Consider the following 15866-nt stretch of genomic DNA (forward strand, 5'->3'; position numbering starts at 1 on the left):
TATCTGAGGTTATTGATATTTCTCCCAGCAATCTTGATTCCAGCTTGTGCTTGTTCCAGCCCAGCATTTCTCATGATGTACTCTGCATATAAGTTAAATAAGCAGGGTGACAATATACAGCCTTGACATACTCCTTTTCCTATTTGGAATCAGTCGGTTGTTCCATGTCCAGTTCTAAGCGTTGCTTCCTGACCTGCATACAGATTTCTCAAGAGGCAGGTCAGGTGGTCTGGTATTCCCATCTCTTTCAGAATTTTTCACAGTTTATTGTGATCCACACAGTCAAAGGCTTTGGCATAGTCAATAAAGCAGAAATAGATGTTTTTCTGGAACTGTCTTGCTTTTTCGATGATCCAGCAGATGTTGGCAATTCGGTCTCTGGTTCCTCTGTCTTTCCTAAAACCAGCTTGAACATCTGGAAGTTCACAGTTCACATACTGCTGAAGCCTGGCTTGGAGAATTTTGAGCATTACTTTACGAGCATGTGAGATGAGTGCAATTGTGTAGCAGTTTGAGCATTCTTTGGCATTGCCTTTCTTTGGGATTGGATGAAAACTCTCCTTTTCTAGTCCAGGATAATCTTTATTTTGATATATACCATTTTTCTACTTGATTTTTCAGTTTATATGCTTGTATCCTCTGATGTTTTAGAAAGTTTTAAGTGTAGATTTATCTGTCTTGCTCAAGATATGACATGCTCCTTCTACTAGGACTTGTGTCTTTATTCTCATAAACACTCTACACTAATATATAGATTTTTTCTCCCATTCTTTTCTGCTGCTTTTCTGAAATGTATATTAGAGGATTACTAGATCTTATTCTACTCTCCATGGGGCTTCCCCTGTGGCTCAGCTGTAAAGAATCCACCTACAGTGTAGGAGCTGCAGAAGACATGAGTTCAATCCCTACACATGAAAGATCTCCCGGAGGAGGAAATGGCAACCCACTCTAATATTTCTGCCTGGAGAATCCTGGCAGGTTACAGTCCATAGGATCACAAAGAGCTGGACATGAATGAAGCAATTTAACATGAACATTCTATTCTCCATGACATTTTATCTATCATAATGTTTTTCTCAGGTTTTCTCTGCTTTATCCTACATACTATGTTCCTCAATTGTAGCTTTTATTAATTCTTCTTTCAACTGTGTGTTACAGTTGCTTGATTTGACTTTTCTTTGTGATAATCAGTTCCTCAAATGATTTTTAGTTTCTGACTACAAATTCTTCTTTATTAGGGAGTCACCCTGGATTGTAAAGTTTGCTCTTGGAACTTTACCAGGTACTCCAGAAGTTTCATCAGTCCAGAATCCATTTTTACACGAATATACATTGCTTAAATTCCCAAACTAATTAAGTTGTCTAAATTCAAACTGCAAATCCAAATATACCTTTGGGTTAGGATCTTTGGCTTCTATTTCTCAAGAGAGAGGCTGTTTATGCATTCTCCCTAGCACTTTAGCAAACTAATTTTTGCACCTTAAAAACTAAGAAAGCAGATGCTTCCAGGGCACTAGCAATATACATTGGTCTTAGTTTTACATGCTTCGTCTCAGGCTCAGAGCTGTGTTGTTAGGCCCTTTGGGGGCCAGGTTTTATATCTCATCATATCTCCCCTTTGTGCTGCCACACCCTACAGGGACTTGCCATTGTGGCTTTAAGTTTTCTCCTGGAGTCAGACATTTAAAGATTCCTTTTCTATCCTTTGAACATAACTAGGTATTTAACGTGCTTCTGTGGTGGCTCAGGCAGTAAAGAACCCACCTGCAATGCAGGAGACCTGGGTTTGATCCCCGGGTTGGGAAGATCCCCTGGAGAAGGGACCAGCTACCCAGTCCAGTATTCTGGCCTGGAGAATTCCATGGACTGCACAGTCCGTGGGGTCGCAAAAAGTTGAACACGACTGAGTAACTTTCACTTTTAGGTATTTAATATTTTTGTTGTTACTATGGTTTATTCCATTACTCTGAGAGTGAGGAAGAAGAGCCTCAGTCCACCATGTCATAGAACCCAAACTGTATAAATTACATTGATAAAAATAGCATTAGTCTTTAAAACTTAGATATAACAATATGAAAGTTATATGCAAAGTAATTAATTATGGAAATAGCAGATTCTTCTGAATAATCCAAATACGAGAAATTTTTAAAAGTTGGTTTAGTGGAGTTATTAGATTTCTTGTGAAATTATTACAATTATAAATTTTAAGTCATGTTGGATACGAATCACTTGTAATTTCAAAGTACGTTTTTATCATTTAAACTTTTACTTCACTGATTCTCTTATAAAATATTTTTTAGAACTTCTCATGCTCTGTCATACTAAATATAATTCTCATCAAGTTCTACCTTATCTATTTACACCTAGAGCCTGAAAAGTATACATAAATTCTCAACCATTCCAAACAGTATTACCTATCCCAGCTGTTCTTAGTGTGGTGCCCAATCAACAGGGGAACAGATATTCTCAGATATATAAATGCTCAGGCCCCAACCAGACCTTCTGAATTAAAATCTGGGATCTGAACAGGGCAATCTGGTCCAAGAAGCCTTCCAGGAGTTTCTGGTGCATGGTAAAAATTTGACCTATAGGGGCTTCCAGACCATTCCCCATAAAACTTTTTGACAGTATATACATCCCAATCAGTCAAAGCATGGACAGGGACAGATCAGTGAGATGCCTAAGGTGCAAAATTTAAGGAGGCACTCACTCTCAGGGACCTACAAGGACTGCGCATCCTGAGAGTGAATGACTCCTTAAATTTTGCACTCGAATCCAACTCCTGCAATTAGGAATGAAACGACTTACGTGTCCTATTTTCTTTGCCCTTTTTATAGAGATCAACTAAAATGCCTGAAAATATGCAAATAAGAAAAGTTCAAAGAAGTATGAGTAAATACCTAACTGCACAATTAGACACTGAATAATTCAGTTCAGTCGCTCAGTCGTGTCTGACTCTGCGACCCCATGCATGCCAGGCCTCTCTGTCCATCACCAACTCCCAGTTTACGCAAACTCATGTCCATTGAGTCGGTGATACCATCCACATCTCATCCTCTGTTGTCCCCTTCTCTTCCTGCCTTCAATCTTTCCCAGCATCAGGGTCTTTTCAAATGAGCCAGTTCTCCGCATCAGGTGGCCAAAGTATTAGAGTTTCAGCTTCAACATCAGTCCTTCCAATGAATATTCAGGACTGATTTCCTTTAGGATGGACTGGTTGGACCTCCCTGCAGTACAAGGAACTCTCTAGAGTCTTCCCCAACACCACAGTTCAAAAGCATCAATTCTTCGGTGCTCAGCTTTCTTTATAGTCCAACTCTCACATCCATACATGACTACTGGAAAAACAATAGCTTTGACTAGACTCTGTAATATGCTATCTAGGTTGGTCATAACTTTCTTTCCAAGAGTAAGCATCTTTTAATTTCATGGCTGCAGTCACCATCTACAGTGATTTTTGGAGCCCAGAAAATAAAGTCTCTTACTGTTTCCACTGTTTCCCCATCTATTTGCCATGAAGTGATGGGACCAGATGCCATGATCTTAGTTTTATGAATGTTGTGTTTTAAGACAACTTTTTCACTCTCCTCTTGCACTTTCATCAGGAGGCTCTTTAGTTCTTTTTCACTTTCTGCCATACGGGTAGTGTCATCTGCATATCTGAGGTTACTGATATTTCTCCCAGAAATCTTGATTCCGAAATCTTGTGCTTCATCCAGTCCAGCATTTCTCATGACGTACTCTGTATGTAAGTTAAATAAGCAGGGTGACAATATACAACCTTGACGTACTCCTTTACCAATTTGCAACTGGTCTGTTGTTTCATGTCCAGTTCTAACTGTTGCTTCTTGACCTGCAGACAGATTTCTCAGGAGGCATGTCAGGTGGTCTGGTGTTCCCATCTCTTTAAGAATTTTCCACAGTTTGTTGTAATCCATACAGTACGTGGCCATATGATACACACTTTTATACTCCAAATAATATATTGCAATACTGTGGATTGAAGATTGTTAAACACTGAAAATATTAGCTATGGCAATCTGAGAAGCACTATGGGAATTTATCAAATATGTACTATTCCTCCAATGTGAAATCTTAATATATTTTTAATAAATAAGTTCTTAAGTATCTAAACTACAAGGATTGGAATATCTGTAGTTTTCAAGCTGTGACTCATGGTGCCCAAGGGTCAGGGAAGAAATCTCAGGAGCTATTGTGGAAGTGGTGCCAGTCTTCACTTCTGCTTCTACCAAAGTGACAAACACAAGTTTTGTTTTGTTTTTTACAAAACAATTCACTTAGAGGCAGGGTTCTACTATTGGGAAAAAGTTTTAACCTTACCATTATATGACTCCTATTTTGAGACCTTTAATATTATACTAAAAATCTGCAAGGAATATAGCATAAATATATTAACACTGAATAGAGATAATATTGTCTGGCCTGCAAAATATCAGAATTTACTTCAGTTGTGATATGAAAATTGACAGACCATGGAAAATAGAATAGTGGCTCCCTGCCTTTCATAACAGAGAAGGCAATGGCACCCCACTCCAGTACTCTTGCCTGGAAAATCCCATGGGTGGAGGAGCCTGGTGGGCTGCAGTCCATGGGGTCGCGAAGAGTCAGACATGACTGAGCAACTTCACTTTCACTTTTCACTTTCATGCATTGGAGAAGGAAATGGCAACCCACTCCGGTGTTCTTGCCTGGAGAATCCCAGGGACGGGGGAGCCTGGTGGGCTGCTGTCTATGGGGTCGCACAGAGTTGGACACGACTGAAGCGACTTAGCAGCAGCAGCAGCAGCCTTTCATAAACTACAGAAACATTTCTTTAAATAATCTTAGAAAAAAAGAGACCAAAAAATAAAAACAAGAGGGGCAGGGGCTAATCTGATTTAAAAGAAAGAATGAGACAGCTTCTTTCTCCTAATTAGTCTTCCTCTTCCTGCTTCCTAAAATTCCATTGTTTCCCCTACCTGTCTGTACACCCTCCAACCACATACAAACATGGAGCAGCCCATGAAGAATCACCAGGGAAATACCATGAAAAGGCAAAGCTGACGGAATACAAATCACTATATCTAAATTAAAATTAAAAAAAGATAACCATTTTTAAATGTTCATCATGTAGAAAGTTACCAGAATGACGTTCATAAAATCGAGAATAAAGTATATAACCTGAAATTTTCAAAGTATACAACATAAACACTAAATACGAAAGAACTCAGAAATGAGCTGTATTTTTTTCCAGGAATCATGAGTTGCTCTGATTGAGAAAAGCAGAAAAAAGTCAAGACAATGAAATGCCATAACCCCTCCAATGTATATTTCTACTTAAAAGAACGAACTGACTGACTGTTCTAATGAAACTTCCTCCCTCTTGTTTGGGATCTCAACAGATAGTTTGTTGAAAGGTATTTGAGATGGTTTCCCCTATACTCTTTCACTTCAGAAAACCTTATACCAGAACATTTTAGGATGGGAAAGGCTTAGTTATCTACTAGCACAGACAATATAACTTACATAAAATATTTTACCAAGCACCTATATGTACAAATATCTGATTTTCTTCACTGAATTATATTTTCAAGTATTCACTGAATTGTGATCACATTTCACATACCGTGTTCTTAAAATACATTGACAGGGTCTGTTCTAAACATAAACTAATATGCCAGAGTGTAAGTTTATTTCACTATTCATAACCTGAAATATAAAAGTTTAATAACAAATTAAGTGAATTACTTCAAAATAAACTAAATTTATTTTAGTTACTTAAGTTCTAATTAAAAAACACACCACTGAAATTTGCAACCAATCAGAAGTGATATTTTTGTGTTCTTTGCATATCTATGAAGACTGAAACAAAATATACAATTCACCTATGAAATTCTACTTACAGAATTTTAAGTGTCTCAAAATCTATTAACAAAATATTCTTTAGGAGCTGATCTGGGCTCTAATCTTATTATTTCAGAGTTAAAGTAAGAAACATATTATCTTTCACCTTTGCATTCATTAGTGTATGAAATAATTCCCTACCTCTTTCAATTACAAAAATAAAATAATGTAGCTCTTATAAAGCATACATGGACACATATATTCCTAAATAACTTTACATTCCTATATTAAAGTTTTATAAGTAAAGATGCCACTTTATTTTTTTTCTGAAGAAAATTTCTACTCACATGTGAAAGAAAACCAACTTTGCAAAGTTTAACTATTCATTGGAGAACTTAAGAATGAGACAGTAAAACAAATCACCAAACATTAGGATGTAACAAAGCTAGGTCAGAAAAAGCAATTTCACTACCACAGGAAAGAAAATCTTGAACACAATTTTAGAATACCAACTTCTGAAAAGTTTGAATTCAAGTAAGAATAAAATAATTCAGTAACTACTACAATTTACCATCTTGTGTTTATCTTATTCTTAAGCACTGTATTTGTGGGTTCTAAAGAGTTTTTATTTATTTATTTTTAATGACAGAAAAATGCTGAGTTATTCCAACTCTTTTTTTTTTAAAGAATAAAATAATAATTTAATGTAGCAGGCTTCCTTTAGTTTTTAACTTCACTAAATCAGGTAGGCGAAGATTTATAAAAGCAGTCATTTTTTTCAGAAGTATTTTCAGTAATACTGATATTTAAAAGTGGTATTTCATGCAATAAGAAACAAAAATTAGAACTGAAAATACTCGTTTCAAAGACAGTATCTAAATCGCTGTAGACTGAAGATGTCTTTTTTTTTTTTTTGCTGTAACTGCAAAATAATGCAGAATAATCTTTCGCTACAAGTAAAATGGTTAACAATTTAAAGATAAGGCTATGTTTAGGAAAGATTTTTTAAAAGACATGATAAAATAATTTATAACACATAATAAAACAGCTATAAAATGCCAAAAAATATAAAGGAAATTGCACTTACATCCATAGCTCTCTTAATAAAAGGGATCTGTGTGCCACTGTCCAGATCTTCATTTATAATAAGCCTTCTAGCCCACTGACCTGCCCTGACAACACCACTACCATGAATTAAAACCATCAGTTTCTGTGGATTTGTCAAAGCATCCTCACTCATAAAGATAAAACTCTTTGGTTCACTTTCAGTGGCATCTACCTGTAATTAAAAAAAATTAAATAATAAATGTTTTTTGATCATAGACACAAATGAGAAAACAACTAGTGGTTAATACAAATTATAGAACAGCTATTAGAGAATTATGGAAGTAAAAAACTTTAAAATAAAATTATTCATTAGAGATTAACACATATAAGGTAGAGGAGCAAAAAGACATGATAGTAATTAAAATATAAAAATATGGAAAAGAATACTGGAACTATGTCTTTCTCCATTGCTACTGTATATCAGTATTATATTATCATTACAAAAAAGAAAAATTTTTAAGTGCTTCCTATAATGTAGATACTATGCTAAATATTTTTAAAACATTATTTCAATTAATCACAATTCTATTAAAGTGGGACTATTATTATATTCGTTTATAGACAAAGAAGTTGAGGCCTGGAGAGTTTAAATAACTCGCCCAAGTCACACAGCTATTAAGCCTATAAGTCATAACAGAAATATGCTGTGTCTAAAATAAACAGAAAACCCAATTGGAGAATACACATATTGGAAAACCATATATTAGTGAGGAAAACTACTAAGCTTTTAACAAATGTAGGAAAGGGAACTATTTAAAAATTCAAACACCAACTGTTCTATGTAAATGGACTTTGACATTTTATTCAGACTGTGAACACAGGATTATATAACAAATACTTTGTGAAATAATACTATCTGTATACTTTGATAACCTTATGTAACTTAGTTACTTATAGAATGAAAAGTGAATATTTTTAGTTATTTTGATTATACATAATATTTAGGTTTAAACTAGATTCAGATTTCAAAAAGTCAGAGAATTTTAGGAAACAGTAACTTCCCAACATTTTATTACATATGCCATAACGTGCCCTAAGTGGTATTTCTCATCAGCAGTGGCAAGTAACAATGAATGGTAGACTTTGTTTGACCAGGTCAGAGCCAGAAGTTAATATCTTGACAGGTGATTGATAAACACATCCTCAAATAGAGGTCAATTCATATGCTGGGCAATGCAATAGCATCTCACTTCATCAACAGTATATATTCATAAAATTATCAAAATAATAAAGAAAAAAAATACCATTAAATGCCCTGGATTCCAAACGGGCCCAGCGACTACTTCTGGGACAAGACAAAAATTAAAATTTTTGTACTTCTAAAACAATCAGACTGGTCAGTAATAGATGCTTAGCCACCTGTGTACACACAGCACAAAAGGTAATTATTATAGCAAGTAGGGCATGGCCACAGGCTTACGAAAAAAATGCATCTTGTCAGTGAGGCCTTCTCTGACCACTCCATTTAAACACTTCCCGAAGAAGTCTCTACTATCAACCTCTTTTATTTTCCTCCATAGCACATAATGCAACCTAATATGCTTTACTTTATATCTGTTTATATATTTGTTTAATAACCATCTGTTTTCTCTACTAACGTACAGGAAGGCACAGACCTGTGTCTCCAGTATATTACCAGATGTACAAAAGAAAGGCTGGCACATTGTAGGCACTAAGTCATATAAGAATGAATAAACTTTTGGACTAAAGAATCTTAATCAAGCCTCACCAGTGACTTCCTTTAGATAAAAGGCATTTAACTAAACAATGTGTCCTCTTAACTTGGGTATAATACTTGACTGGCTCAGAAAGCACAAATGAAAGATTAAACTAATGCATGACTACAGAGAATTTTCAAAGACTACACAATGCTTAGAATCAAAATGACATAACTGTATCTTTATTAGTAGTAATTAAATATGATGTAAGAGAAGTAGGAAATACAACACTACCACAGGTGATGTCTAGAATAAACAAATTACTAGAATAACAATAGATATGACAGAAGTCATAAAGGAAGAAAAGTGGATGGGAGACAGAGCAAGACAGAGTAAAACCAAATCTGAAAAGAAAAACTCCCTTTTACCTAGTAACATTATAAGAGAAGAGAGGAATCATTCAGTTAAAACAGCTTGAAAAAAGAAAGAAAATGGTAATAAGAACAAAAGAAAAATGAAAAGGCAAAGCTGTCAGTGAATAATAAAACAGAGGCCACAGAGGTTTCCAGTCACTCATTTACCAAAAAGTATGTCTAAATAGGTGCAAATAAGAGAGTCTCTTAAAGTCAGTGATGGATCCTGGTATATATGGAAATGGACGTCTGTTTATCTTAATGAAAAAAAACCCTAGCTATAGACTTTCTAAAAGGTGCTGACCACTGTTCTTTTTTTTATTCTACAAAGTCCGCTGAAACCAAGCACCTCAGTTTTTAAAGGTGGAATTAAATTCCACAGTAATCACTTTAAAACTGGAAGGGTACTTATTTTCTGAAGGTAAACATGTGTTTTTTTAATATTACAATACTGTTCAAGAATTTTTTAAGGGGCAACAAGTTAAGGGAGCTATGAGCAAATGAACAAAAATTTTACTTGAACATCCAAATATGTTGATTTTAAAAATATCAGAACATTAGATTATTTAAGGAACAAAAAATGAACAATGTAATACTATTAATGATAAAGGAGTAAAAGCAGTATTTAAGATGGTAATTGAATAATATTCATCTCAAAAAAATGCAGAACTGTGATTCTGCAGTTGATCATTTACTCTCAAGTTATGCTAATTTAAAACAGAAAAATAGCTAAATGAATAAAATAAAGTTTTCTTCATTAAGTCTTTTTTTTTTTTTTTTAACTTTCTGGCTGCATCTCGTGGCATGGATGTGTGGATCTTAGCACTTCGGCCAGGGATCGAAACCACGCCCCCTGCATTGTAAGCACAGAGCCTTAACCACTGGACCACCAGGGAAATCTGTAACTTTCGAAATGGCTGTTCCGAAGCCATTTATCTTCTAATAATGGTAATTTACTAAGGTGAGCTTTCATTAAGGAATACACATAAAGGTCATTCCAGTGTACCGCCTCTATTATAGACAAATCAATGCCTAAGACCAATTGGTCAGCAGTTAACAATTCATTTTGGGATACTTATGAAAATCACTAATTTTGAAGTTTATTTAAATATGATTGAATAAATCAAATGAAAATCTGTAGTCAACTCATGTATCCAATATTCTACACAAGAGTGAAATACTAAAATTGAGACTATTTTGTACCTATTTATGTGAGGTGGAGAGTAAATGTGATCATGTTTACATGGAGAGACATGATCATGACCTTTACTGGCAAATCATGGTCTTCTACAGAGTGCTATCAATCAAAAAGAATTCTTGCCTTATTAAATATTTCAACTATAAAACTAAAACTTAGTTCATCATCAGTAAAAGAAAAAAAATTTGGTGGTATATCTTTAGAAAAAAAAATGAACAAAAAATAAACCCCACTCTCACTGCTAGCTTTGGGATTTAAAAGAACTCAGGAGAAAACTAATACTTTAGGGAAGAAGAATCTCATAATTATATAAAATACGTTATGATAACTTAAGGACAGATTAATTTGCTAAAATGAAAAAATCGTTTCTTTTTCATTTACAAAATTAGGAAATCTTTACTAACCAAATCGGTCATAATGGTTGTTATAGATCTCATACAATGAAAAGCTTTCTCTGTGTAACATTAGATTTAAATTTAAATAAGAGGAAAATAATTCAAGTCCTTCTAAATCTAATCTCAGGCTTTCTACACAAAAATGAAACAATTATGTAACATGACAGATATGGCCAATTATCTTGTAATTTGTTCTAGAAACCCAGGGAATTAAACTGAGTTTAAAGGTTCAATGGAACTAGAAGTATTGCAAAGTTAAAGGACTCAATACTAATTAATTGTGCTGTAACAATGGATTAACCTAAGGCTCTTTAAGTATCATTCATCAGAAGCTTCAAAAGACATAGAATTAACAAAAAAAGGAGACTGGACAAAGTGACAAAATTCTGCCTTGACTTTCCAGAAGACCAAATTCAACGTATAATTTTAATAGAGTGAGACACTAGATGCAAAGTCAAAAACAAAACAAGAGGTGTGAATCCAGAAAACAACTTTTATATTCATTCTCAAAAAAGATACTAAAATCTTGGTTCTCACATAATTCAAAAGGAAGGAAAGTTTTCAAATAAACGAATGTTGGCCTAGTCATTATGTAGAATAATACTGCATTGACTAGTATGCCACTAGCACGTAGAGCAGTGCCTGGCATCCTAAAATAAATATTTGTCGAATGAATGAATAAATTGATAAACGATTAACAATATGACCTAGTACTTGAGGTTATCTATAGAAAGTTAAATATAAAATAGAGATTAAAAAAAAAAAATCAACCTATGGAAGTAATTTGGGAGGATGGATAGTATTAAAAAATTCTAAATCCCTCCACTTGATAGTAGAATAACACTACCCAAAGAATTTTAGAATTTCACGCAAAATTTCATGTAGACTAAATTATTAATATTGTAAGTTTTGTGCCTTAAATAACTTTCATGAAGTCTTTGAGGTTCATAAAGATTGTAAAATCAGAGAACTGTCTAGGACAGTAAAGATCACCTCATCTAGTCTACCATCATCTCACACACACAAGGTTACTATTTCTTCATTCAAAAGCTCAATATTTCATACTGTACACTAAAAACAAAAAAGCTCTTTTGAGAAACTGAATCTGAGAACAAATTTCAAACTCTTCCACTCTGAAATGGCAAAATATGCAAAATTTGAAAAAAAAAAAACAAAACTTCCACTAAGGAGAGGAGTAGTGTTATGAAAAAGAGTAAATCTGGGGATGTTCAGAGGAAATAACACAGAAATGAAACACACAGTTTAAAATAATCAAGAAATAATTAAAATGAAAGCAAATGTCTAATGCAAGAAAAAGCACATAGGTTTACTCAAATAAACATGTAAAAATAAATTATACCAATGAAATGAGAAAGGGTAGAGGAAAGAGTAGTTCTTTTGTGACATCACTTTCAAAAAAGACTGAAAATCAGTATTTCTTTACTTTACACTAAAGAATATTACTTTTTAAGAACTATTACACACAATGAGATGAAGTATAATGACAGGCATTTAATATTATCTTTATCAATATCAAAACATTAGGATCTTAACATTTAAACTTATCACAGGTAACCCAAAACAAAAGTTTTCTTTGAATTGAAAATATTTTATTTGGAACTATAAATACTTTTAAAAATTGGACTTACTGGAATAGATATTTTTTTCAAATTACAGTCCTTTTCCAGAAGCTCATATACGTACTTCGTGATGATCTAAGTAGGAAAGAAATAACATTAAAATACAATGTTATTCATTATCAAAATTCACATAAATTATTAAAATTTATTGCTCTGAATGAGTATTTATCTTGAAATATTTTCATCCTAAATTAACTGATTCTTTACTGGTTTACTTCCTGCTGCTGGGTATTGAAAAACTATGGACCTTAGTATTAAGGATTGAAAGTAGTTAAACTCAAAAATACATAAAGACTTTCTATTTTACAAAGCAATATTCTAAGCATATTTTTTTCAGTATTTCTAGAATTCTCTATCCCCCAAAACTTCCCCTCATGACTCTGAATCCTAACACTTCACTTGCATTCAATGAATCAAGGAGAGAAAAGTCAGAGGTATTCTAAACAGAAAAGGAAAACCGATCCAGCGAAGTCAGGCACCAGTTAGTACTACCAGTTACAGTAGGCAGAAACATACCTCCCCAAAGATGTCTAGGTCCTAACTCCTGCAACCTGGTAATATGTTACATTCAGTTCAGTTCAGTTGCTCAGTCGTGTCCGACTCTTTGCGACCCCATGAACTGCAGCACAACAGGCCTCCCTGTCCATCACCAAGTCCCGGAGTTCATCCAAACTCACGTCTATAGAGTCAGTGATGCCATCCAGCCATCTCATCCTGTGTCGTCCCCTTCTCCTCCTGTCCCCAATCCCTCCTAGCATCAGGGTCTTTTCCAATGAGTCAACTCTTCGCATGCAGTGGCCAAAGTACTGGAGTTTCAGCTTTAGCATCAGTCCTTCCAAAGAACACCCAGGACTGATCTCCTTTAGAATGGACTGGTTGGATCTCCTTGCAGTCCAAGGGACTCTCAAGAGTCTTCTCCAACACCACAGTTCAAAAGCATCAATTCTTCGGCGCTCAACTTTCTTTGTAGTCCAACTCTCACATCCATACATGACCACTGGAAAAAAAATAGCCTTGACTAGACGGATCTTTGTTGGCAAAGTAATGTCTCTGCTTTTCAATATGCTATCTATGTTGGTCATAACTTTCCTTCCAAGGAGTAAGCATCTTTTAATTTCATGGCTGCAATCACCATCTGCAGTGATTTTGGAGCCCAGAAAAATAAAGTCTGATACTGTTTCCCCATCTATTTGCCATGAAGTGATGAGACCAGATGCCATGATCTTAGTTTTCTGGATGTTGAGCTTTAAGTCAATTTTTTCACTCTCTTCTTTCCCTTTCATCACATGGTGGCAAAAGTAACTGTGTTGATATGATTAATGTGAAGAACCCAAGATGAGGGAGATTAACTTGTATTATCTAAGTGGGCCCAATTTAATCATATAAATCCTAATAAGTAAAAGATTACAGAAGAACAGTATGTCACAAAGATGCAAAGTGAGAAGGCCTTAAAGGCTATTGCTAGTTTTAAAGATGCAAGAAGGAAACAATGAGCCAGGAAATCAGGTAGCCTTTAAAAGGCAGGATAAATCTCAGTTTAGAGTCAGTAAGAAAACAAGACTGAGGTCCTACTCTTGGAAGGAACTGGTTTCTGCCAACAACTCAAAGAAGTAGTAACTGGATTCATTCCCTAGAAAGAAAGAAATAGCCTGTCTAATACCTTGAGTTTAGTCTGGTAACATGCATACTGAACTTCTGACCCCAAGAACTGTAATGATAATACACTTGTTTTGTTTTAATTTATGGTAAGTTGTTACAGCAGCAATAGAAAACTAATATACTATTTCTATTAAGGAAAGTAAAGAGAGTGAAGAAAGAAATGTCTGGAATAAAAATGATGATTTAATACACTTTAATGGTCAGTTTAAGAAGTGTTCCAAAAATATCTTTAATCATCTATGCACACTATCTCAGGTAATAATTTTAGCAGCAACATAATTAAAAGTCAAATTTTATGAAACAAAATCAGATTTTTTTTTTTAGAAAATTAAGATTGCTTTGGTGTTGTCTTCTGTAATCTAAAATAAGATTCCCTATCCTGCTTTCTCTAAGAAGTTCAAAATCCCTCCTTCTCTGTATACATATTCATTCATTTTAGAAACAGTATATTAGATGTGCGCTAGAAGAGCTTTATCTTGGCTGACTAAAGTAATTTCAAAAGCTATGACACGAAACTATCAATAGAACTAGGCAATAATCTATTAGTTATTAATTGAAGAGCACTCCAATGGCAGAAAGTTCAGAGGAACTAAAGAGCTTCTTGATGAGGGTGAAGGACGAGAGTGGAAAGGCTGGCTTAAAACTCAACATTCAAAAAAACTAAGATCGTGGCATCTGGTCCCATCACTTCATGGCAAACAGAAGAGGAAAAAGTGGAAGTGGTGACAGATTTATTTTCTTGGGCTCCAAAATCACTGTGGATGGTGACTGAAGCCATGAAATTAAAAGATGCTTGCTCCTAGGGCAAAAGGCTATGACAAACCAAGACAACATATTAAAAAGCAAAGATATCACTTTGTCAACAAAGGTCTGTTTAGTTAAAGCTATGGTTTTTGCAGTAATCATGCATGGATGTGACAGCTGGACCATAAAGAAGGCCGAGTGCTGAAGAATTGATGCTTTCGAACTGTGGTGCTGGAGAAGACTCTTGAGAATCCCTTGGACTGCAAGATCAAACCAGTCAATCCTAAAAGGAAATTCACCCTCCATGTTCATTGGAATGACTGATGCTGAAGCTGAAGCTCCAAAGTTTGGCCACCAGATGCAAAGAGCTGACTCATTGGAATAGACCCTAATGCTGGGAAAGATTGAGGACAGGAGGAGAATGGGGTGACAGAGGATGAAATGGTTAGATAACATCACTGACTCAATGGACATGAGTTTGAGCAAACTCTGGGACATGGTAAAGAACAGGGAAATCTGGCGTGCTGTAGTCCATGGGGTCGCAAAGAGTCGGAGACGACTTAGTGACTGAACGACGAACAACTTGTATTTCATGCAGAATTTAAAATTATGCTCATTATACCTTTGCCAGAAAGTGGCAGTATTATAGACCTGAAAGAGCCAAGTAAATATGTGTAGGAGGAAATATGCATGAAATTATATAATGGGTTACAACTTCAAGAGAAATGGTTTAACTAAATGAGATTAGCTAAAATGAGCGGGTTATCATTTCTAAAAATTTCCTTCTATGAAATCATAAAATATCCTTACATTTAAAGCAACAATAGAACCAGTCAAACTTAACTCAAACTCAAATGAATTCTACACTATGCAAAATACTTATAAGACATAATTTGATAATTAAAAAACTATCTTGGCAGGTTGTGCCTTATGTAAATGTGAAATACACAGTATAGTTAATTCTCAATTTCATACTACAATATACAACAAAAATTCAAAACTGGTTACACTGACATTGAAAAACTTTATAGGGCAAGTATTTGTTCTAATAAAACCATACATCAAGCAGAGTTGGAGAAACTCTACCTAACTTGCCCAGTTTGCTTTGCTCTCCAAGTTCTGACTCCAGCAAAAAAGCAACCATAGATTAAACCATTTATCTGATGGGCAGTTCTCTCTGCTTGGGATGTTCTCCTCCACCCTAGCCA

General features: G+C 34.7%; 1 protein-coding gene across 3 annotated transcripts in view; it reads right to left on the reverse strand.

Moving 5' to 3' along the window:
* Positions 1-15866, reverse strand: part of FAM172A (family with sequence similarity 172, member A) — a 283100-nt gene that overhangs the window by 156537 nt on the left and 110697 nt on the right. For all 3 annotated transcript variants that reach the window (XM_010831927.1, XM_010831928.1, XM_010831926.1), the window contains 2 exons: positions 12265-12330; positions 6932-7123 (listed from right to left, as the gene is read on the reverse strand). In XM_010831927.1, coding sequence (XP_010830229.1) covers positions 6932-7123; positions 12265-12330 — 258 coding nt within the window. The remainder of the gene's footprint in view (positions 1-6931; positions 7124-12264; positions 12331-15866) is intronic.

Source organism: Bison bison, unplaced genomic scaffold (genome assembly GCF_000754665.1).
Source record: "Bison bison bison isolate TAMUID 2011002044 unplaced genomic scaffold, Bison_UMD1.0 scf7180017864533, whole genome shotgun sequence".
Classification (NCBI taxonomy): domain Eukaryota; kingdom Metazoa; phylum Chordata; class Mammalia; order Artiodactyla; family Bovidae; genus Bison; species Bison bison.